The sequence below is a fragment of the Callorhinus ursinus genome, unplaced genomic scaffold, assembly GCF_003265705.2.
Source record: "Callorhinus ursinus isolate GAN/ISIS: 27379988/994484 unplaced genomic scaffold, GSC_fseal_2.0 scaffold133, whole genome shotgun sequence".
Taxonomy (NCBI): domain Eukaryota; kingdom Metazoa; phylum Chordata; class Mammalia; order Carnivora; family Otariidae; genus Callorhinus; species Callorhinus ursinus.
Window position 1 is genome coordinate 117,320 of NW_027397195.1, and position 25,112 is coordinate 142,431.

Here is a 25,112-nt window from a genome sequence, read left to right on the forward strand (position 1 = left end):
TCGTCTCCCCCTCCGATTTCCCCCCCTTCATTCTTCCCCTCCTGCCATCTTCTTCTTTTTTTTTTCTTATAACAGGTTTACTGCTCAAGGCGAACCTATTCTCTAAGGGCAGGTTACACCGATCTCCTCCAGGCCCCGCCCCCTCCAGCAGGCCCCGCCCGCGTCCCCAACTCGGCCCGCCTTCTCCTCCCCAGGTCCCGCTCCCGCTGTCCTGGGTTCCTCCCGCCACCAGGGGGAGGCGGCGCTGAGGGGGAGGGGTGTGGTGCTTCTAGCCGAAGTAGGCGACACTCTAGGGAGCAGCGACAGCTGCTCTGTGGCCAGTGGCGGGGGCGCTCTAGCCGGCGAGTGTGCGAGGTGGGCTCTCAGTGGTGCGGCCGGCAGGCGGCTATGGCGGCCGTACGGGGCCTGCGAGTGTCGGTGAAGGCAGAGGCCCCGGCGGGGCCGGCTCTAGGGCTCCCGTCGCCTGAAGCAGACTCCGGTTTGGAGCGTGGCGAGCCGGAGCCCATGGAGGTGGAGGAGGGCGAGCTGGAGATTGTGCCGGTGCGGCGGTCGCTGAAAGAACTGATCCCGGTACGGGCGGGGGGCGGGGGCGAGGAGGAGGTCGCTGAGCTAGTGCCCCGCGGCCCAGCCGGCCGGAAGGGGAGGTGGCCGGCGCCTGGGCCGGGGGAAGTCAGGGGAAGGGGAAAGAGGGGAGTGAGCGCTCGGGCGGGGGGTGGGGGGCGGAGGCGCCAGGCTTGAGGAGAGACGGGGAGCGGGAGAAGGGACGCCAGGGCGCTCGGAAATGGGTGTTGAGGGGCCTGGAGAAAATGGGGGAGACTAGGGGGTAGTTGAGGACACCCCTTTTGCTGCCTCTCTGAGCCAGGCTGTGCAGGGGGGTGAGCGAGGAGGGCCTGGAGTTGTCTGGGCGCTTGAGATAAAGGCGGGGCCCCGGGCGGGAACCGGAGGAACTGCCGGGTGACGCCTGCATCAGGGTCTCCGTTGGAGCTGATGTTTGTTAAAATACAGCACTCGCGGTTTCTCTTAGAGGGTTGGACTTGTCAGCAGCAGAAACTTAGTGTTTCTTTTGTGACTTGAGAGTCATCTTGTCCCCATTCCACTTGCTCTGTAGCACCTACACCGTGGCCCCGGCATGTGACCCTTAGTGAGACCAAAACATAAGCGAACCTGCAGTGGTCCTTGGTCCGTCTTTTATCACATGGGGGGTGGGGAGAGGTGTTTTGCTTTTGGTCTGGTGGTCCTATGTCCCGTTCTTAGGGCTGGTCTTAGGCCTGCATGGCTCTTATGTACTTAATTTCTCATCTAACATGAACTACTTTTTACCACATGTCAGCAAGTCTGGCTTTTAAACTGAAATAGTGGGAAAAAGCAAAAAAGATAGGATCACTAAAGATAGCAAATGATAAAGACTCTGGTAACCATTAACATAGTGGCATTTTACCATTTACTACATTATGTTGTTTAAATATTAGTGCAGTTGTGAAGTAGATATTATCCCTTTATTCGTCCAGTGCAGCATGCAGCCAGGCACAATCCTAGGCCCTTGATCAAGATCAAGATCAAACTCTCTCCTGGAGTTTATGTTTTAGTTGGAGGACACAAATTAAGAATTTCAATAGTAGTAAATGCTATGAAGAAAGTAAAACGTGTCAATGGGACAGAGAGTGCAGAAAACAGGGAAGGTGTGCAGAGCGGGAAACCAAATGGGCTAGGATGGTCAGGGAAGTCCTCGGATAGTGACTGGTGACAGTTAAGCTGAAGCCTGAGTGACAAAAAGGAGCCAACCAAGTGCAGATTTGGAAGAAAGTATTCCCAGCAGGGGCCACAGTAGGTGCAAAGGCTATGAAATGGGAACACAGTTGTTTTGTTGGAGAAATGGAAAGTTCGGGAGAGCAAATGGGAGAGCAGTTAAGGAGGTTAGGAGGGTAGGCAGATACCATGGAGGAAACCCAGGCCCAAAGAGGCCAAAGAAATTGTACAGTGTCAAGTACTTAGTGAATCTCAGAGCTGTGACTTCCAAGTCCCATTCTCTCTTCATTGCACTGAGCTGTGTTTTCCTAGGAGGTCTAGGTGAGTCTGGACTTTCTGCATTTTGGTGAAGACTTGTGCTCCACCTGGTGGCCTGGCATGATGAATTTGTCCTATGTGGGCTGGGGAGATGAGTGAGTGTGCCTTACTTAACTTGGACATTTTTCATGAAAGCCTGTAGATTTTCATTTACATAAATACCTTCAGCAGATGGACTTAGTTAAGGTTTGGGACAGGGTCTGACCTAGAAAAGACTTCTTGTCAGAGTGGTTGATTGCGTACTACCTGGAGTTACTGAGACAGGCTTCCTCATTGTAAAGGGTTGTCAGGGTGAGGAAGGATTGCTGAAAGGAATGACTACCCAAAAGGAATCTGTTGCGGGGCTGTCTTTCATCATGAGTTTTTCTTCAGTTGCTGTTAGCATTTCTCACTCTTCGCCCTCGTGTTAGGACACAAGCAGAAGATATGAAAACAAGGCTGGCAGCTTCATCACTGGAATTGATGTCACCTCCAAGGTAAGACAGACCATAATTTATTTATTCATTTTGATAAGCAGGTGAACTTAATGAACTTGATCCCTTGGATTTGTGGAACAGCAGTTACTCTTTACCTCCATTTTTCTTTTGTTGCTTGATTAAAACTTTTTTTTAACTTAAATTTTATATTATACAATGATGCCTTCATGCATCCTGAAAACATACAGGCAGTATTTGTGTTCTTACATTTGTGAAAAGATAAAATCCATGTACTTTGTTGCCTGTGCTTAACCATAGCTAAGAAAAAGTTCTGCACTGGGAATGTTTTTTTTATGTTATATCTACTCTTTAAAAATGTGTTTTTAAATACTGTTTTTAATACTGTTTCCACTTCAAATGAAACAAAACATGAAAAGTACCTGGCATATAGGAGGCTGTTAGTAAATGTCTTTATTTTTCACTGGTTGCCGGCTTAGAAAAATAGGATTTCCTGATTGTGTGACTGTCTAAACTTTGAAAGCCAAGTCAGCTGAATTATTCTCAGTACCTGGGAGTATTGCCTTTTATCTAGTGGCTGCTATTACTAGGTTACCAGCTTTCCTATAACTCTTTACAGAGCCTAGCCTATTATTGTCCTTATTATAAACAGTATACATTTGTTGCTTTAATTGGATACTTGATAGTATCCAGCTTAGACATTCATTCTGATTTTAATGTGTGCAGTTTAGAACAGAATTTTGAATTAATAATTCTGAATAATAGTACTGTTTAACTAACAGTTAAATAGTACTGTTTAACTATATTGGGCATATAAAAATAAACATGTCCTGCTTACCTTTTTGTATTTTATCTGGGTCTCAATCTGTCTCAGATTGCTTAAAGGCCAAAAGAAAGAACTAGTCATCTTTTATTTTATTTTTTTTAAAGATTTTATTTATTTATTTATTTGAGAGAGCGAGAATGAGAGAGAGAGAGAGAGCACATGAGAGGGGGGAGGGTCAGAGGGAGAAGCAGACTCCCTGCTGAGCAGGGAGCCCGATGTGGGACTCGATCCCGGGACTCCAGGATCATGACCTGAGCTGAAGGCAGTCGCTTAACCAACTGAGCCACCCAGGCGCCCAGAACTAGTCATCTTTTAGACAGGCAAGAAAATAGAATAAAGTGAAGATGTTTTCTTACCGTAATTGAAAAAGTAGATGGTTCTGTTCTTACTCTTGTACAGTTAGCCATTATGTGAAACATATATGAGGGAAAGGGTGGTAGCCCTAGAATTGGGACTTAAGTTGTTACTAAGGAAAGGTAGATTTGTTGTTTGCACTGGGAACACTTCAGTGAAGAAAAGTAGCAGAACTGTTGGGGAATAACAAAGTGTTGCCGCTTTACCAATCCCCACAAGCTTTCTTGTAGTCAGACGTTCAATTAGTGTCGCAAAGTCAATGTACAATTAGTGAAGAGTTCCTAAGAGCTATCAGAAACCCACAGTTGGACCTGGACTTATTTTAGCTCTTGGAGAAAAACTTAAAAAGCTGATTATTTTGTTTTTCAGTGAAGTATCAGTGCTTTTTGTCACTTAAAGATGAAAACTGGCAATTCCATGGACACAAGCCTAGAATAGAGGAGAGAGTTTCTTTGCTTTAATGTTATTTTTAAACAGGGAAAACGCTTTAGGGAGTGGACTGCTCAGGCAGACATAATGTGATAGGTGTGATTACCATGCACACAGATGATGTGAAATGCGGGTGGTGATGGGGTTTCTAGAAATAGCACTGAGATCAGAAGATCTGCCCCCCCACCAGCCAAAGTATCTCCAGCAAGCATTTTGACTTTTTCTACCTCAGTTTCTGCACCTGGGAGATTAGAGTGAGATTGTGTAGTTGTAATTTGTTTGCCTGATTGCTAATAATAAGTAAAATGTCATAGAACTAAAGTCATAGAACTAAAGCAGTCCTTAACTCGTTGAATCAATAAATATTCATTGAATTCCTACTATGCCCCAGACACAGTGATACACATTGAATCATGGAGATTATTACAAATTATAGCAGTATTAGTATATGCTGACCCAGTCATTGACTGTGAATATCCATTTCTCTGCAAAAATTATTAAAGGCACAATGTTGCTTATTTCTTCTGATTTACTTTAGGGTTGTCACTGAAGTATTATGTTGCATTTGTGATTTAACTTTCCTCCTCCGTGTGACACTTTGGCTTTTTTTGTACCTTCTAGGAAGCAATTGAAAAGAAAGAACAGCGAGCCAAGCGCTTCCATTTTCGATCAGAAGTAAATCTTGCCCAAAGAAATGTAGCCTTGGACCGAGACATGATGAAGAAAGGTACAATGTGTTGGGGGGTATTTTTCCACATTTCCCCAGAAAATGGGTTTTCCCTGCCATGGCCTTGTGCTTTTGGCCTTGCCTTGCATGTCCAGTCCTCATCCAAACACTCCCAAAGGAAGGGACTTGTGAAGCCTCCATTTCTGAGGTGATGTGTTTAAATTTGGGCTGCTGGGGCGCCTGGGTGGCTCAGTCGGTTGTGTCTGCCTTCGGCTCAGGTCATGATCCTGGAGTCCTGGGATCAAGCCCCACATCGGGCTCCATGCTCAGCGGGGAGTCTGCTTCTCCCTTTGCCCCGCACCTTGTTCTCATGCTCTCTCTCACTCTCTCTCTCAAATAAATAAATAAAATCTTAAAAAAAAAATAAAGTTGAGCTGCTGTTAGCTGTGTCTTTAGATGCTATAGCTGGAAAAGAGAGATCATCTTGTCTGAGAAAGCCCAGAGAAGGTCACCCAGTTAGTAGCAGAGCTGAGATTAGAACCTATACTTCTACAGAATCTTACTCATTTTCTGCTTTTATCATGGAAGTGTTAACTTTTCTTTGCCTTTAAATGTAACGGAAGTGTGGGATGTCTGGGTGGCACAGTCAGTTAAATATCCGACTCTTGGTTTCAGCTTAGGTCATGATCTCATCAGGTCATGAGATTGAGCCTCACATTGGGCTCTGCGCTCAATGCAGTTTGCTTAATTAAGTCTCTGTCCCTCTCCTTCTGCCCCTCCCCCTACATGCTCGTTCACGCTTGTGCTTTCTCTCAAATAAATAAGTAAATAAATAATGTAATGGAACTGATAGGTTTTTTTAGGGGAGTCAGGAATATTGGGATTGGTAGGGGAAAACCATTAATACTTGTGTGATACAGGTTTGTAATTTTATTTTTGTGTTTTATTAGGGTAAACATTTTGCTTCCTAGAACTCACCCTGAATTACATATATAGTAATCTGCCCCAGTCTTCCAAAGCAATTTATAAATAAAAAGAAAAATTAGTCTTTTAATTCACAGCCCATATTATTCCACTCTAATATAAATCCATCAGTGCAAAAGGTCTCCTTTAGTATTTGCAAATTTGGGTATTTGTGAAGGGCTTAGTAGGCATCCTTCTGAATGCATGTTAAAGGTCTCTGCTTGCTGTGTAAGTTTTTCTTGTTGGGAACTTGCTGTTTTACCAGGCACTATGTCACTTAGCACATTACACACTTGTTTCTCAGTCATTTCTCACAACAACCCTATGAGAAATATATTTTTATCCCTATTCTACAAAGAAATTTAATAAATGCCCAGGGTTACACAACTAATAAAAGTAGAGTCAGGATTTGAACCCAGGTTTTCTGACTCTAAAGCCTTGCTCTTAATTACTTTGCTCTATTGCCTTATAGTACGTATATGATACCATAAACCCAAACCTCCTCAGTCCATCCCAGTGGACAGAGTAGGTTGGATACAGAGCTCAACTCTGGATGCTGCTTTACTCTTTTTCTGCACCATGAGTTGAAGTTGGAAATATGACCTTGCTTCCTGTGTAGGCTGGGTTTCCAGGCATCTGCTTGAGTGGATTTCTGTTTTAGGAAAATAGAACAGCTGTGCAGCTTGGCATTCATGTGCCTGTACAGTTTGGGCTCAAGTAGACCTCTGAGGCCTTTCACAACTCCACCTTGAAGCACCATAGTTTTACTCCACCTGTTTACTTCTAGTCCTGTGAACATTTCTTGTGATTTTTTTTTTTTAAGATTTTATTTATTTGTCAGAGAGAGAGAAAGAGCGTGCGCACAAGCAAGGGGGGAGTGGCAGGCAGAGGGAGAAGCGGGCTCCCCACTGAGCAAGGAACCCGATGTAGGACTCGATCCCAGGACCTGAGCCGAAGTCAGACGCTTAACTGAGCCACCCAGACATCCCATCTTGTGACATCTTGCTCTGATCTTATTCATGCCTTTTAGTCTGCTGATTAGCCCTTCCTTATCCCGTGCTTTATCTGGTTCAGATGTCACTTCCTCCGTAAAGCATCCCTAATCACCCACTCAAATTTCTCTCCCCTCTGTTGGAACTCTTTAGTGTGCTAAGCCCTCCTGGAATTCAGTGTCAGTTTCTTTGTGAATGTGGGCAAGTTATTGAACCTTTTCAGGTCTCGGTCTCCTTGTTTATAAAGTGGGAAAATGATACCTACCTGAAAAGGATCACTTTCAAGGTGTAGTTTTAATTAAAAAAAAAAAGCTTTAGGGACACCTGCGTGGTTCAGTCCATTAAGCGTCTGCCTTCGGCTCAGGTCATGATCCCAGGGTCCTGGGATCAAGTCCCACATCGGCTCCTTGCTCAGTGGGGAGCCTGCTTCTCCCTCTGCCTGCCGCTCTTCTCTCTCTCTCTCTCTGACAAATAAATAAAATCTTTAAAAAAAATAAAAAGCTTTAGTTTTGTTTTTGTTTCTGTTTTTTTGGAAAAGCAATCCTGATTGATCTGCCTAGGATGTCAGCTAGAGAGGGTTGTTCATTACAACTTGTTTCTCATCTGGGAGGCCTCATGACCTAGGATAGTGTTGCTAAACTCTGGAGAACCCTGCTGCCTATCCCAGATCAATTTAAATTAGAATGGGAGGGGGGTTATAAAGGTCCCAGAGATAGTTCTTTCTTTTGTGTCTCCCCAGGTAATTCTAATGTATAGTCAGGCTTGAAAGCCTTTAATGTAATGGTTAAGAGCATGGGTTCTGAAGCCTGACCTGTCACTTTCTAGCTCTGTGACCTTGGGCAAGTTATTTAGCCTCTAAACCTCAGTTTCCTTATCTGGAAAGGCAGGACTCTATCCCAGGACCCCAGGAGTTTTTATAGGGTTATTGAGAGGCTTTATTAAAATGTTACAGTTCTTAGAGTGGCATATAGTAAAGTGCCCAATAAATGTTGTTATCATTATCTGATGTTCTCCATCTTCAGGCAGCCATCCAAGTGGCCTAGCCTCTTGGGAGAATGGGGACATTGGAATAATGACTCCTGCAGCCACACCAGGTGTCAAGTTATTTCTTCTTCTTTCTTCTTCTTTCTTTTTCTTCTTTCTTCTTCTTCTTTTCCAGCAATAATAAAAGATACCACTTGATAAATGCTTATTATGTGCTTGTCACTCTGCTATGTGGTTAACTTAATCCTTTGAGCAGTGCTGTGAGGGGGAGAGTATTCATTTGTCTTACTGATGAGGAAACTAAGGTGCTGAGTTTGAGAAGCTCGCTCAGGTCCTACAGCTAGGTAAGTAGCAAGGCTGGGATTTGAAGGCTGGTCTGACCAAGGCCTGTGTTCCTAACCTCTCTGCCAGCATTCAGTAACATAGTTTGGGATATGTTGCACTAGAGCATTCTGCATCAAGAGTTCTTGCTAATCTTGAGTGATTCATTGTCAAGCAGCTTTAGTCTCCTTATCCCCAAGATCAAAGCTCTCATGTTTGGAAGGGACTTAGAGGTTATCTAGACCAACCTCCTGCCCAGTGCTGCAGGCCCTTTGGCAAGGTTCTCAATGGTCTTTTGGCCTTTGCCTGAACATTTCCTAGTGGTGGCACGAGAACTATTTATGAAGCGGTCAGTCTTATGTTTGGATACTTCCTCATGTTGAGTAGAAATTGCTTTCTAGTAATTTCTGTCTATTAGTTACTCCTGTGACTCTTAGAACAACATTAAGTCCTTTCCTTATTCACACAGTGAATCTTCTGAGGCAATTGGCAGGCTGTGCCCTAAACTTTCTTTATGTGACATGACTTTCTGGTCTCCTTCCTCTAGACTCTTTCCAGTCTCAAAATGCCCTACATAAGGTGAGGTGTAGATTCCAGATATGGTTGGATTCATGGGGAGTGTGGCAGGACTGTTACTGTAGTATCTGTCCTAGCTGTTTTGTAGTGTTGTATTAACCTTCTAGTCAACCTAAGCACCCAGGGCTTTCCCCCAGGAATTGCACCCATCAAAACAGTCTTCCCATCTTGTTCTTGAGATACTTTTAAAAAATTACCTTTTTATTTACCCTTATCAGTTTACATCTTGTTGATTTCAAGACTATTTCAGCCTATTGAGTTGATTTTATCATAACTATCTTTCAACATTTTAGCTATACTTCTCACTTTGTTATGCATGGCTTCTGCATCTTGGTAAATATTAAGATAATCCTGTATCATGCCATGAAACAGATCCATGAATTATTAGTCTTACTCTGTTATCAGGCCTGCATTTCATTTTATTGTCATGAGGAACTAGATTACATGCCTTAATAAACTTGAGGTAGAACACCATCTGTAGTATTCTTTGAATTTCTAGGTCTGGTAATCCTATCAAAAAAGAAACAGGTTAGTGTAAACTCTTGTAATTTCTTATGGGAAAGACTTGGTTTCTTAAGGGATCATAGAGTCTGTCTGATAAGCTTTTTTTTTTTTTTTAATCCAAAATCTGTTTATTGGGATAGTGTCCCACTCATCTTGATTCAGGGTGCTTTTAGTGCTGCTTCCGCCTGAAGGAGCATCCTTCTGTAAGCCTTGCTTTTCCTCCTGTGGGCTGGCGGAGGACAGTGGAGCAGCCAACACAGACAACTACCGTTTGTGTGTGGCTCAAGACGGTAGTGCTTTTGTAGCATTCCAGGGAAAGGTACAGGAGGTCTTTTGCCAGGGGCATGTACTCATGGGGAGGTCATCACTGCCAGAAACGTTTTTTGTTTCTTTTGGGGTGTTTTTGTTGTTGTTGGGTTTTGTTTTGTTTTGTTTTGTTTTAATTTCAGAGAATGACATCGTTTCAGTCTGTGATTTGGGAAATAATTTCTCTTTTCCTCTTATGAGAATCAGTACATGATTAGTCTTTCTTAAGGCTTTAAGGTACTTTACTCCTTCTCTGCAACTTCCTAGAGATTATCTACCTAATTTGGAGATTACTGCTTAATTCTGAAATCACAGCTAAGTGTTTTAGTCAGTGCAATGGGATGTAATTTTTGAAGAAGATTTAAACTTATTAAAGCTAATTCTTAGCTGTTATCATCTGTCTTGGGTTTTAGTTCTTATGTAATAATAGCTGTTCTGTCAATTATTAGAATAGCACAATAGAGCAACAGTTCTGCCCTTTTTCTTGCATCATCTTCCCAAAGCAGTGTTGCTCCAAACACTTAAAAGAAAAAGCCATGGGCGCCTGGGTGGCTTAGTTGGTTAAGCGACTGCCTTTGGCTCAGATCATGATTCTGGAGTCCCGGAATCAAGTCCCGCATCAGGCTCCCTGCTCAGCAGGGAGTCTGCTTCTCTCTCTGACCCTCCCCCCACCTCATGTTCTCTCTCTCCCATTCTCTCTTTCAGATAAATAAATAAAATCTTTAAAAAAAAAAAGCCATTAGCATTTTTGATGAGCCTTCTTACTCTGGACTATAACCTTTTCCTCATTAGATGTTATACAAACAATTCATGTTCACCAAAGAAAATTTGGAAAGTAGGGTAAGAGGAAAGGTTACCCACAGTCTGCCACTCAAACCCAGTCATTGTCAGCATTTTGTGTATTTCCTTCTAATCCTTTCTGGATCCTTTATTTTTGTTACTCCTTTTGTAGTCCTATTGGGTTTTTTCCCCCCCATATTTTTTATTGTTATGTTAATCACCATATATTACATAATTTGTTTTGGTGTAGTGTTCCATGATTCATTGTTTGTTCATAACACCCAGAGCTCCACGCAGAATGTGCCCTCTTTAATACCCATCACCAGGCTAACCCATCCCCCTACCCTCCTCCCCTCTAGAAACCTCAGTTTGTTTTTCAGAGTCCATCATCTCTCCTGGTTCGTCTCCCCCTCTGACTTACTCCCCTTCATTCTTCCTCTCCTGCTATCTTCTTCTTTTTCTTTTTTCTTAAAATATGTTGCGTTATTTGTTTCAGAAGTACAGATCTGTGATTCAACAGTCTTACACAATTCACAGCACTCACCGTAGCACATATCTTCCCCAATGTCTATCACCCAGCCACCCCATCCCTCCCACCCCCGACCACTCCAGCAACCCTCAGTTTGTTCCTGAGATTAAGAATTCCTCATATCAGTGAGGTCATATGATACATGTCTTTCTCTGATTGACTTATTTCACTCAGCATAACACCCTCCAGTTCCATCCTCGTCGTTGCAAATGGCAAGATCTCATTCCTTTTGATGGCTGCATAATATTCCATTGTATATATATACCACATCTTCTTTATCCATTCATCTGTCGATGGACATCTTGGCTCTTTCCACAGTTTGGCTATTGTGGCGTAGTCCTATTGGTTTTTTCCTTTTTACTTGATAGCTGATCATCAGCATTTTCCATGTCATTATATAGCCTGATGTTAGTTGCTTAGATTTTTATATTTTTTACATTGATTCTGTTACATTAGTCATTAGTAATTTACTCTTTTTCTTCCATGTTTTTTCTTTGGCAAGTTGTGCTCCCCTAAGCGCTGCTGCCTTTTCTTTTTTGGGGATCACCTCTCATACTTTGAGTTAATGTATTTAGTGTATTCCAAAGCTTTTGATCATTTTATTTTTATTTATTTATTTTTTAAAGATTTTATTTCAGAGAGAGCAAGACAGAGGGAGAAAGCAAAGAGGGAGAGGGAAAGTCGGGCTCCTTGCACAGGGCTTGATCCCAGAACTCTGGGATCATGACCTGAGCCGAAGGCAGATGCTTAACTGACTGAACCACCCAGGCCCCCCAAGTTTTTGATCATTTTAATCTGAGGCCTTGGAATTGACTACTTTTTCTCTGGATTTTCAGAAATCTGCTTTCCTAAAAACTTCAGTTTGGTGTCCTGTTATCTGTCATTCATTGTCTTCTTTCCTGCTAGAAAATCCAAGATGATGCCCTCACCACCTTGCTTATAAGTCAGTACTCAGTAAATGTTGAGTCCTCATTCACCAGTGTGTGTGTTCACTGCCACATCAGCAATTAGCCCTTTCTCAGTTGGGCATAAGTCTAGGTGCCTTTTTGGTTGTTTTATTTTAGGCAGTGACTTTGTCAGCAAGGTGAGGAAATTTTTTTTTGGCAGTCTTCCATCAAATCTTGAGCTTAACAGTTTCCATATCCAGTGGATCTTGCCACTGTCAACTGTCAGTCAGTTTGATTCTCCTTTGAGAATGAACCTTTTTTATCCTCTAGCTGACTGAGAGTAGTTTTTCTCTGTAGTGATACGGCATTTGCATCCCTTTTTTACATCTTTATCTGCTTCTTTTGATCGAGATTGTCCATTGCCCATTTCTAGATTTTTATGTCATTCTCTCTTCTTCAAAACATAGACGTCTGAGGCTAGAAGCTTTGTTCCTTATACTCTTTTCCTTTTGTTTTTTAAACTTTCCTCACCTGTAGGGTTTTTTCTAAATGTTGTTTTAATGTTTTGATAGAACAGTGCTGTGATATTCTTGATACTTGTATCATTTTTGTCATTTTTTGGTCTTTATTTTCTCTGCTTGTCTCATTTATGACTAAATCCTTGTTACCAGAGCAGCACGTCTCCTACAAGCTCTTTTCTCCCCAATCCTCAGTCTGTTCCCGCTACCATCACCAGGAGCTCTCCCTGTATGTGTTACCTTCAGACCTATGTCTTTACTTCCCATAGGATTTTTTTCTTCCAAAGTCATGATTTAGCTTGAAGAACTAAGAAGGATCCTGTCCAATGTGGACATCCATCTCAGTTGTATTTGGGGTCTGTTCACTGTTGAACTGCTGGTCACTGATAAGGACTTGCCAGAGTTCATAAATCTCGATGGTATCTCTGTCTTCATGAATCTGGCTGGCAGGAAGGTACTCACCTGATTGAGTCTGACCATACCTATATGGTTTCTAATTAAACCTGTCTTTTACTCTTCAGAATGACAAGTAGTTAAACATTTTTTTGTCTGAATATATTCGCATACTTTTAAGTAAATACTTAAATACTTTAAATTCATTTGTTTTGTTTTTGTTTTTTGGGTGTTTTTAAACACTTATTTCTTTATTGAGAGAAAGAAAGAGCTTGTATGAGCAGGGAAGGGGCAGAGGGAGAAGAGAGAGAGAATCCCAAGCAGACTGCCTGCTGAGCACGGAGTCTGACGTGGGGGCTAGATTCCATGACCCATGAGGTCATGACCTGAGCCAAAATCACTAGTTGGGGACGCTTAACCAACTCAGCTACCCAAGTGCCCCTAGGTTCATTTGTTTTAAATAGGCATATGAAAACATACTTAGGAGTAATGGACCTTGAATTCTTGACAGAATTACTTCAGAGAAGGGAGTGAGAGAAGGGATGTAGAGGAATTACACAAGCCTGTTCTATATGTCATGTTTTATTTGCCTCAAATCTTTTTAAGAAATTAAGCATTAAGTTAGGTGGTGGATACACAGGTATTTGAAAAAAATTTTATTGATATATTTGCATATTTCACAACTACAAAGATTAAGTGAGATATATACTGAAGTATTTAGTAAAAAAGTAACACAATCCTGTTGGTGGGAATGCAAGCTGGTGCAACCACTCTGGAAAACAGTATGGAGGGTCCTCAAACAGTTGAAAATAGAGCTACCATATGATCCAGCAATTGCACTACTGGGTATTTACCCCAAAGATACAAATGTAGGGATCCAAAGGGGTACGTGCACCCCGATGTTTATAGCAGCAATGTCCACAATAGCCAAACTGTGGAAAGAGCCAAGATGTCCACCAACAGATGAATGGATAAAGAAGATGTGGTATATATACACAATGGAATATTATGCAGCCATCAAAAGGAAGGAGACCTTGCCATTTGCACCGACATGGATGGAACTGGAGGGTGTTACGCTGAATGAAATAAGTCAATCAGAGAAAGACGTGTATAATATGACCTTGCTTATATGAGGAATTTTTAACCTCAGGAAACAAACTCAGGGTTGCAGGAGTGGTGGGGGGTGGGAGAGATGGGGTGACAGACATTGAGGAGGGTATGTGCTATGGTGAGCACTGTGAATTGTGCAAACTGTTGAATCACGGATCTGTACTTCTGAAACAAATAATGCAATATATGTTAAGAAAAAAAACAAGAAGAAGATAGCAGGAGAGGAAGAATGAAGGGGAGTAAGTCGGAGGGGGAGACGAACCATGAGAGATGATGGACTCTGAAAAACAAACTGAGGGATCTAGAGGGGAGGGGGGTGGGAGGATGGGTTAGCCTGGTGATGGGTATTAAAGAGGGCACATTCTGCGTGGAGCACTGGGTGTTATGCACAAACAATGAATCATGGAACACTACATCAAAAACTAATGATGTAATGTATGGTGATTAACATAACAAAACAAATTTAAAAAAAAGTAACAATCCTGGTTAAGGCTGAGGTTCTTTTTTTGAAGGGTCTGGCTTTTATTTATTTATTTATTTCCATCATGGTACATCTACTCTTTTATCCTTATCACCTATTTCACCCATCCCTCCACCCCCATCCGCTCTGGTAACCATTAAGAGTCTATTTCTTGGTTTGTCTTTTTCTCTCTCTCTCTTCTTTTTCCTTTGCTTGTTTCTTTTGTTTCTTAAATTCCACATATCAGTGAGATCATATGGTGTTTGTCTTTCTCTGACTTATTTCACTCAGCATAATACTCTCTAGCTCTTTCCAAGTTGTTGCAAATGTCAAGATTTCATTCTTTTTTATGATTAAATAATATTCCTCTGTGTGTGTGTGTGTGTGTGTAGACCACTTTTTTTTTTTAAGATTTATTTATTTGAGAGAGAGAGAGAGCATGAGCAGGAAGGGCAGAGGGAGAGGGAGAGAGACTCCCAAACAGACTCCATCCAGAGCCTAACACAGAACTCAATCCCACTACCCAGAGACCATGACCCGAGCTGAAACCAAGAATAGGTCGCTCAACTACGCCACCCAGGCACCCCTGTATACACCACATCTTTATCCATTCATCTATTAATGGACATTTGGGCTGCTTCCTTAATTTGGCTATTATTAGTAATGTTGCATGTATCCCTTTGGATTCATGGTTTTGTTTTTTGGGTGTCAATACCAATAGTGTGATTACGAGATTGTAGGGCACTTCTATTTTTTTTTTAAATTTTTTTATTGTTATGTTAATTGCCATACATTACATCATTAGTTTTTGATGTAGTGTTCCCTGATTCATTGTTTGTATATAACACCCAGTGCTCCATGCAGAACGTGCCCTCTTTAATACCCATCACCAGGCTAACCCATCCTCCCACCCCCCTCCCCTCTAGACTCCTCAGTTTGTTTTTCAGAGTCCGTCGTCTCTCATGGTTCGTCTCCCCCTCTGATTTCCCCCGCATCATTCTTCCCCTCCTGCTATCTTCTTTTCTTTTTATTTTTTAATGTATATTGTATTATTTGTTTCAGAGGTACAGATCTGTGATTCAACAGTCTTGCACAATTCACAGCGCTCACCATAGCACATACCCTCCCCAATGTCTATCACCCAGCCACCCCATTCCTCCCACCCCCCACTACTCCAGCAACCCTCAGTTTGTTTCCTGAGATTAAGAATTCCTCATATCAGTGTGCTACGGTGAGTGCTGTGAATTGTGTAAGACTGTTGAATCACAGATCTGTACTTCTAAAACAAATAACGGAACATATTTAAAAAAAAAAAAAAGAAAAAGAAGATAGCAGGAGGGGAAGAATGAAGGGGAGTAAGTCAGAGGGGGAGATGAACCAGGAGAGATGGTGGACTCTGAAAAACAAACTGAGGGTTCTAGCGGGGAGGGGGGTAGGGGGATGGGTTAGCCTGGTGATGGGTATTAAAGAGGGCACATTCTGCATGGAGCACTGGGTGTTATGAACAAACAATGAATCATGGAACACTACACCAAAACAAATTATGTAATATATGGTGATTAACATAACAATAAAAAATTAAAAAAAAAAGAATTCCTCATATCAGTGAGCTCATATGATACATTTCTTTCTATGATTGATTTATTTTGCCCAGCATAACACCCTCCAGTTCCATCCACGTCATTGCACATGGCAAGATCTCATTCCTTTTGATGACTGCATAATATTCCATCACACACACACACACACACACACACACCGCCTCTTCTTTTTTTCTTTAAATTTTTTTATTGTTAATGTTAATCGCCATACATTACATCATTAGTTTTTGATGTAGTGTTCCATGATTCATTGTTTGTGCATAACACCCAGTGCTCCAAGCAGAACGTGCCCTCTTTAATACCCATCACCAGGCTAACCCATCCCGCCACCCCCCTCCCTTCTAGAACCCTCAGTTTGTTTTTCAGAGTCCATCGCCTCTCATGGTTCGTCTCCCCCTCCAACTTACTCCCCTTCATCCTTCCCCTCCTGCTATCTTCTTTTTTTTTTCTTAACATATATTGCATTATTTGTTTCAGAAGTACAGATCTGTGATTCAACAGTCTTGCACAATTCACAGCACTCACCATTGCACATACCCTCCCCAATGTCTGTCACCCAGCCACCCCATCCCTCCCACCCCACCCCCACTCCAGCAAGCCTCAGTTTGTTTCCTGAGATTCAGAATTCCTCATATCACTGAGGTCATATGATACATGTCTTTCTCTGATTGACTTATTTCACTCAGCATAACACCCTCCATATCCATTCACGTCATTGCAAATGGCAAGGTCTCCTTCCTTTTGATGGCTGCATAATATTCCATTGTGTATATATACCACATCTTCTTTATTCATCTGTCGATGGACATCTTGGCTCTTTCCACAGTTTGGATCTTGTGGACATAGCTGCTATAAACATCGGGGTGCACGTACCCCTACGGATCCCTACATTTGTATCTTTGGGGTAAATACCCAGTAGTGCAATTGTTGGATCGTATGGTAGCTCTATTTTCAACTGTTTGAGGAACCTCCATACTGTTTTCCAGAGCGGTTGCACCAGCTTGCATTCCCACCAACAGTGTAGGAGGGTTCCCCTTTCTCCGCATCCCCGCCAACATCTGTCATTTCCGGAATTGTTAGTTTCACCCATTCTGACTGGTGGTACATGGTATCTCATTGGGGTTTTGATTTGGATTTCCCTGATGCCGAGCCATGTTGAGCACTTTTTCATGTGTCTGTTGGCCATTTGGATGTCTTCTTTGGAAAAATGTCTGTTCATGTCTTCTGCACATTTCTTGATTGGATTATTTGTTCTTTGGGTGTTGAGTTTGATAAGTTCTTTATAGATTTTGGATACTAGCCCTTTATCTGATTATGTCATTTGCAAATATCTTCTCCCATTCTGTCGGTTGTCTTTTGGTTTTGTGGACTGTTTCTTTTGCTGTGCAAAAGCTTTTTATCTTGATGAAGTCCCAATAGTTCATTTTGGGCCTTGCTTCCCTGGCCTTTGGTGATGTTTCTAGGAAGAAGTTGCTGTGGCTGAGGTCGAAGAGGTTGCTACCTGTGTTCTCCTTTAGGATTTTGATGGACTCCTGTTTCACATTGAGGTCTTTCAACCATTTGGAGTCTATTTTTGTGTGTGGTGTAAGGAAATGGTCCAGTTTCATTCTTCTGCATATGGCTGTCCCGTTTTCCCAACACCATTTGTTGAGGAGACTGTCTTTTTGCCATTGGACATTCTTTCCTGCTTTGTCGAAGATGAGTTGACCATAGAGTTGAGGGTCCATTTCTGGGCTCTCAATTCTGTTCCATTGATCTATGTGTCTGTTTTTGTGCTAGTACCATACTGTCTTGATGATGACAGCTTTGTAATAGAGCTGGAAGTCCGGAATTGTGATGCCGCCAGCTTTGCTTTTCTTTTTCAACATTCCTCTGGCTATTTGGGGTCTTTGCTGGTTCCATACAAATTTTAGGATTATTTGTTCCATTTCTTTGAAAAAAGTGATGGTTTTTTGATGGGGATTGCATTGAATGTGTAGATTGCTCTAGGTACCATTGACATCTTCACAGTGTTTGTTCTTCCAGTCCGTGAGAGTGGAACATTTTTCCATTTCTTTGTGTCTTCCTCAATTTCTTTCATGAGTATTTTATAGTTTTCTGAGTACAGATCCTTTGCCTCTTTGGTTAGATTTATTTCCAGGTGGCTTATGGTTTTGGGTGCAGTTGTAAATGGGATCGACTCCTTAATTTTTCTTTCTTCTGTCTTGTTGTTGGTGTGCAGGAATGCCACTGATTTCTGTGCATTGATTTTATATCCTGCCACTGGACTGAATTCCTGTATGAGTTCTTGCGGTTTTGGGGTGGAGTCTTTTGGGTTTTCCACATAAAGTATATCATATGCAAAGAGTGAGAGTTTGACTTCCTCTTTGCCGATTTGGATGCCTTTTATTTCTTTCTGTTGTCTGGTTGCTGTGGCTAGGACTTCTAGTACTATGTTGAATAGCAGTGCTGGTACTGGACATCCCTGCCACGTTCCTGACCTTAGGGGAAAAGCTCTCAGTTTTTCCCCATTGAGAATGATATTCACTGTGGGTTTTTCATAGTTGGCTTTTATGATATTGAGGTATGTACCCTCTATGCCTATACTCTGAAGAGTTTTGATCAAGAAAGGATGCTGTACTTTGTCAAATGCTTTTTCTGCATCTGTTGAGAGGATCATATGATTCTTGTTCTTTCTTTTGTTAATATATTTTATCACATTGATTGATATGTGGATGTTGAACCAACCTTGCAGCCCAGGGATAAATCCCACTTGGTCATGGTGAATAATCCTTTTGATGTACTGTTGGATCCTATTGGCTAGTATTTTGGTGAGAATTTTTGCATCCATGTTCATCAAGGATATTGGTCTGTAATTCTCCTTTTTGTTGGGGTCTTTGGTTTGGGGATCAAGGTAATGGTGGCCTCAGAAAACGAGTTTGGAAGTTTTCCTTCCATTTCTATTTTTTGGAACAGTTTCAGAAGAAGAGGTATTAAATCTTCTTGAAATGTTTGGTAGAATTCCCCTGGGAAGCCGTCTGGTCCTGGGCTTTTGTTTGTTGGGAGATTTTTGATGACTGCTTCAATTTCCTTAGTGGTTATAGGTCTGTTCAGGTTTTCTATATCTTCCTGGTTCAGTTTTGGTAATTGATACATCTCTAGGAATGCATCCATTTCTTCCAGGTTACCTAATTTGCTGGCATATAGTTGCTCATAATATGTTCTTATAATTGTTGTATGTCTTTGGTGTTGGTTGTGATCTCTCTTCTTTCATTCATGATTTTGTTGATTTGGGTCATTTCTCTTTTCTTTGATAAGTCTGGCCAGGGGGTTATGAATCTTGTTAATTCTTTCAAAGAACCAGCTCCTAGTTTCGTTGATCTGTTCTACTGTTCCTTTGGTTTCTATTTCATTGATTTCTGCTCTGATCTTTCTTATTTCTCTTCTCCTGCTGGGTTTAGGCTTTATTTGCTGTTCTTTCTCCAGCTCCTTTAGGTGTAGGGTTAGGTTGTGTATTTGAGACCTTTCTTGTTTCTTGAGAAAGGCTTGTATTGCTATATACTTTCCTCTTAACACTGCCTTTGTTGTCTCCCTAAGATTTTGAACAGTTGTGTTTTCATTTTTGTTTGTTTCCATGATTTTTTTTAATTCTTTTATTTCCTAGTTTACCCATTCATTCTTTAGTAGGATGCTCTTTAGCCTCCATATATTTGAGTTCTTTCCGACTTTCCGCTTGTGATTGAATTCTAGTTTCAAAGCATTGTAGTCTGAAAATATGCAGGGAATAATCCTAATCTTTTGATACCAGTTGAGACCTGATTTGTGACCTAGGATGTAATCTATTCTGGAGAATGTTCCATGGGCACTGGAGAAGAATGTGTATTCTGTTGCTTTGGGATGGAATGTTCTGAATCTGTCTGTGAAGTCCATTTGGTCCAGTGTGTCATTTAAAGTTTTTATTTCCTTGTTGATCTTTTGCTTAGATCTGTCCATTTCAGTGAGGGGGTTTTTAAAGTCCCTCACAACTATTGTATTGTTGTCGATGTGTTTCCTTGCTTTTGTTATTAACTGCCTTATATAATTGGCTGCTCCCATGTTAGGGGCATAATTACTTATAATTGTTAGATCTTCTTGTTGGATAGACCCTTTAAGTAGGATATAGTGTCCTTCCTCATCTCTTATTACAGTCTTTGGTTTAAAATCTAATTTGTCTGATTTTGGTGCCAGCTTTCTTTTGGTGTCCATTAGCATGGTAAATGATTTTCCACCCCCTCACTTTCAGTCTGGGGGTGTGTTTGGGTCTGAAATGAGTCTCTTGCAGACAGCATATCGATGGGTCTTGTTTTTTTATCCAATCTGATAGCCTGTGTATTTTGATTGAGGCATTTAGCCCATTTACACTCAGGTTAACTATTGAAAGATATGAATTTAGTGCCATGTGTTGCCTGTAAGGTGACTGTTACTGAATATTGTCTGTGTTCCTTTCTGGTCTATGTTACTTGTAAGCTCTCTCTTTGCTTAGAGGACTCCTTTCAATATTTCTTGGAGGGCTGGTTTCGTGTTTGCAAATTCCTTTAGTTTTTGTTTGTCCTGGAAGTTTTTATCTCTCCTTCTATTTTCAGTGACAGCCTAGCTGGATATAGTATTCTTGGCTGCATAATTTTCTCATTTAGTGCTCTGAAGATATCATGCCAGTGCTTTCTGCCCTGCCAGGTCTCTGTGGACAGGTCTGTTGCCAATGTAATGTTTCTGTCATTGGAAATTACAGATCTCTTCTCCTGAGCTGCTTTCAGGATTTTCTCTTTGTCTTTGAGACTCGTAAGTTTTACTCTTAGATGTCGGGGTGTTGACCTATTTTTATTGATTTTGAGAGGGGTTCTCTGTGCCTTCTGGATTTTGATGCCTGTTTCCTTCCCCACATTAGGGAAGTTCTCTGCTATAATTTGCTCCAATATACCTTTTGCCCCTCTCTCTCTTTCTTCTTCTGGGATCCCAGTTACTCTAATATTTCATCTTATGGTATCACTTGTCTCCCGAATTTTGCCCTCATTATCCAGTAGTTGTTTATCTCTCTTTTTCTCAGCTTCTTGATTTTCCATAATTTGGTCTTCTATATCACTGATTCTCTCTTCTGCCTCTCTTATCCTAGCAGTTAGAGCCTCCATTTTTTATTGCACCTCATTAATAGCCTTTTTGATTTTGACTTAGTTAGATTTTAGTTCTTTTATTTCTCCAGAAAGGGTTTCTCTAATAACTTCCATGTTTTTTTCAAGCCCAGCTAGTTACTTAAAAATCATCATTCTGAACTGTAGTTCCGACATTGTACTAATGTCCGTATTGAGTAGGTTCCTGGCAGTCGGTACTGTCTCTTGTTCTTTTTGTTGAGGTAATTTTTTCCGTCTTGTCATTTTGTCCAGAGGAGACTAGATGAATGAGACAACAAAATACTAACAGGGTAACAACATCCCCAGAAAATACTAAACAAATCAGAAAACACCTGAAACTGGCGGGAGAAAGAGAAATAAAGAAAAAAGAAAAAGAAAGAAAAAGATAAAAGCAAACAAAAACAATACAAAACAAAAAACAATATGATCCCATATGATCAGGCTGGTGCATAGATCAGTGCCACACACTAGATTTTTGGCGTGTTTTGGTCTGTTAGAAGAAAGTGCCTCCCAAAATTTTAAAGAAGGAAAAACTTATATATGTACAAAAATAAGGGTTAATATGATGAGGGGATGGAATATGAGTGTAAAGATGAAAATTAGAAAAGACTTTATAAAAGGAATTGATAAGTTGGTTGAAAAAAGACAGAAGGGGTTTTTAAAAAGAGAGGCAAAGGAGAGAATGTGATCAGGCAGGAGACTTGAACAAAGCCATATACTAGAGATTTAGGGTATATTTTGATCTGTTAGAAGAAACTGTATCTCAAAATTTTAAAGAGAGGACAACTTATATGTATATACCGTAAAGAAGGGTAACTACTATGAAGGGATAGAATATCGCTAAAAATGAAAAATAAAAAATATTTTTTAACAAAGGGATTGATAAGATGTTGGTTGAAAAAGGGAAAAAGAAAAATTGAAAAAAAGAAAGAAAAGAAAAGACAGTTAAAAAAATTAACTTTGAAAGACTAAAGAATCATGGGAAAAAAGCCATGAATTATGTGTGCAGTATTTCTCTAGCGCTGGAGTTCTGCCGTTCTCATTGATCGGTAAACTTGGTCTTGGCTGGATGTCCTTGCGGATCTTCTGGGGGAGGAACCTGTTGCCATGGTTCCCAGTTGTCGTTCCCGTAGTCGGAATTTGCCCACCCTTGTTGGGTCCTGGCTAAGGAATCCGCTCGGGTTTGCTTTCAGGAGCTTTTTTTTTTTTTTTTTGAAATTTTTATTGTTATGTTAATCACCATACGTTACATCATTAGTTTTTGACGTAGTGTTCCATGATTCATTGTTTGTGTATAACACCCAGTACTCCATGCAGAATGTGCCCTCTTTAGTACCCATCACCAGGCTAACCCATCCTCCCATCCCCCTCCCCTCTAGAACCTTCAGTTTGTTTTTCAGAGTTCATCGTCTCTCATGGTTCGTCTCCCCCTCTCTTGGGAGCTTTTGTTCCCTGCAAGCTTTCCATACAGCTTGGAGGACGAGAGTAAAAATGGCGGCATCCCATTCTCCACCCCGGAGGAACCAAGAACTCAGGGCCCCGCTCCTCAGTGCGCCCCCAGAGAAAAGCCGCCAATCACTCCCGTCTCCCCGGTCTCCGGCGGCACTCCGTGGTCACCCCACCTCTGACCAAGCGTTTCTATCTCTGGCACCCGACCCCGTGTGGAGTCTCTAAACTCATTAGATCCCTGCGGTGCGCTCCTGTGCTGCTCCTCCCCGGGGGAGGAAGGGGAGTCTCCCCGGATCTGCCACTCGGTGGGTCGCTGCAGGAAGAGCAATGGCCCGACTGTGCCGTGGATCACGGTTTATGGCAGCCCCGAGCTGAGAGCCCACTCCTTGGCTCCGTCTCTGCAGCCGGCTTCCCCGCTCCGATACCTGGGAGCTCTGCTGTACTCAGGCACCCCCGGTCTTCCTGTGACCCTGAGGGTCCTGAGACCACACTGTCCCAGAGAGGGTTCCACCCCCCGCTTATCCGCTGCAGCAACGTACCTCAGCCGAACCGACTTCTAAAAGTTCCAGTTTTGTCTTCTGGTGCTCTATCATTTGTCAGAAGCGGCCAACAGAGGCCCCCTCCCCCGCCGTCTAGCCTCCCGGATATTGCCTTGGATTTACTTCCGCTCGTCCTACCTTCCAGAAAGTGGTTGCTTTTCTGTTGTGAGAGTTGTTGCTATTCTTTTCTTCGATCTCCTGTTGAGTTCGTAGGTGTTCAGAATGGTTTGATCCCTATCCAGCTGAATTCCTGGACCAGAGGAAATCCAGGTCTCCTACACCTCTGCCATCTTGTTCCGCTCCCCCGGTCCCATCACCTCTTTAACCCATCCACCCTACCCCGTTCCCATCTGTAACCATCAGTTTGTTCTCTGCAGAGTCTGTTTCTTGATTTGTTTCTCTCCCTGTCATTTTTTCCCTTTACTTCTTTGTTTTGTTTCTTTCCACATATGAGTGAAATCATATGGTATTTGTTTTTCTCTGACTTATTTAGCTTAGCATTAAAAAATATGGAAGGCTCTACAAATTTACATGTCATCCTTGCTTAGGGGCCATGCTAATCTTCTCTGTATCATTCCAATTTTAGTATATGTGCAGCCAAAGCAAACACTTCTGCCCATTCTTAAATGGCATTCAGTTTTTGGATGTTGAGTTGTGTCAATTTCTTTATATATTTTGGACACTCACCCTTTATCAAATATGTCATTTGCAAATATCTTCTCCCATTCAGTAGGTTGCCTTTAAGTTTTGTTGATTGTTTCCTTTGCTGTGCAGAAACTTCTTATTTTGATGTACTCCCAGTAGTTTATTTTTGCTTTTATTTTCCTTGCCTCATGAAATACATCTAAAAAAGTGTTGCTACAGTCGATGTCCAAGAGATTACTGCCTGTACTCTTTTCAAGGATTTTTATGAATTCAGATCTCACATTTAGGTCTTGAATCCATTTTGAGTTTATTTTGTGTATGGTCAAAGAAAGTGGTCCAGTTTCATTCTTTTGCATGTGGCTGTCCAGTTTTCCCAGTGCCATTTGTTGAAGAGACTGTCTTTTTTTCATTGTATATTCATTCCGCCTTTGTTGAAGGTTAACTGACCTTATAATTGTTAAGTCTATGTCTGGTTTTTCTCTTCTGTTCCATTGATCTGTGTGTCAGTTTTTATGCCAGTACCATACTGTTTTAATTACGACTGCTTTGTAATATAAGTTGAACTCTGGAATTGTGATATCTCCAGTTTTGTTTTCCTTTTTCAAGATCGCTTTGTATATTCAAGGTCTTTTGTGGTTCCATATAAATTTTAGGATTGTTTGTTCTAGTTCTGTGAAAAATGCTGTTGGTGTTTTGATAGGGATTGCATTAAATTTGTAGATTGCTTTGGGTAATATAGACATTTTAACAATATTTGTTCTTCCAACCCATGAGCATGGAATGGCTTTCCCTTTCTTTGCATCGTCTTGAATTTCTTTCATTCGTGTTTTATAGTTTTCAGACTACAGGTCTTTCCTTTTTTACTATAGCCTTCAACCTTTCTTCCTCCCCAGAGGTTACAACTGTTATCAGTGTGAATTATACCAGGCCTTTTTCTAGGTATTTGTGTGCACAAATACTGACCCTTAGGTTTATATATTATTTTTTTTTAATGTCATCACATTGTACAGGAACACTTCATTTTATTGTACTTTGTAGATACTGTTTTTTGTTTTGTTTTGTTTTTTAACAAATTGAAGGTTTGTGGAAAGTGTGTTGAGCAGGTCTGTTGGTGCCATTTTTCCAACGGCATTTGCTCACGTTGAATCTCTGTCACGTTTTGGTAATTCAATATTTCATACTTTTTCATTATTATTGTATTTGTTATGGTGATCTGTGATCAGTATCTTTGATGTTACTATTGTAATTGTTTTGGGATGCCACAAACCACTCCCTTACAAGATGGAGAACTTGATAAATGTGGGTGTTCTGACTGCTCCACCAACTGGCGGGTTGCCCGTTTCTCTTCCTCTCCTTGGGTCCCCATTCCCTGAGACATAACAGTATTGAAATTAGGCCAATTAATAATCCTACAACAGCCTCTTTAAGTGTTCAGGTGAAAAGAGGGTCCATGTCTCTCATTTTAAATCAAAAGCTAGAGGTGATTAAACTTAGTGAGGAAGATACATCAAAAGCCAAGATAGGCCAAAAGCTAGGCTTCTTGTGGCAAACAGCCAAGTTGTGAATGCAAAGGAAAAGTTCTCAAAGAAATTAAAAGTGCTACTCCAGTGAACACACGAATGATAAGAATTGAAATA

At 41.4% G+C, this 25,112-nt stretch overlaps 1 protein-coding gene and 1 non-coding gene across 2 annotated transcripts in view; one reads left to right on the top strand and one right to left on the bottom strand.

The window, feature by feature from the left end:
- Positions 1-336: 336 nt before the first annotated feature.
- The window catches only part of NCBP3 (nuclear cap binding subunit 3), a 46,468-nt gene continuing 21,692 nt past the window's right edge, over positions 337-25,112 (top strand). Inside the window, exons 1-3 of the mRNA XM_025851521.2 lie at positions 337-570; positions 2,475-2,540; positions 4,729-4,834. Of these exons, the coding sequence (XP_025707306.1) occupies positions 388-570; positions 2,475-2,540; positions 4,729-4,834 (355 nt within the window). The 5' untranslated portion in view covers positions 337-387. The remainder of the gene's footprint in view (positions 571-2,474; positions 2,541-4,728; positions 4,835-25,112) is intronic.
- On the bottom strand, positions 23,334-23,440 carry LOC112808482 (U6 spliceosomal RNA). Its single transcript, XR_003204358.1, has one exon. It is a non-coding gene; the product is annotated as a U6 spliceosomal RNA (small nuclear RNA).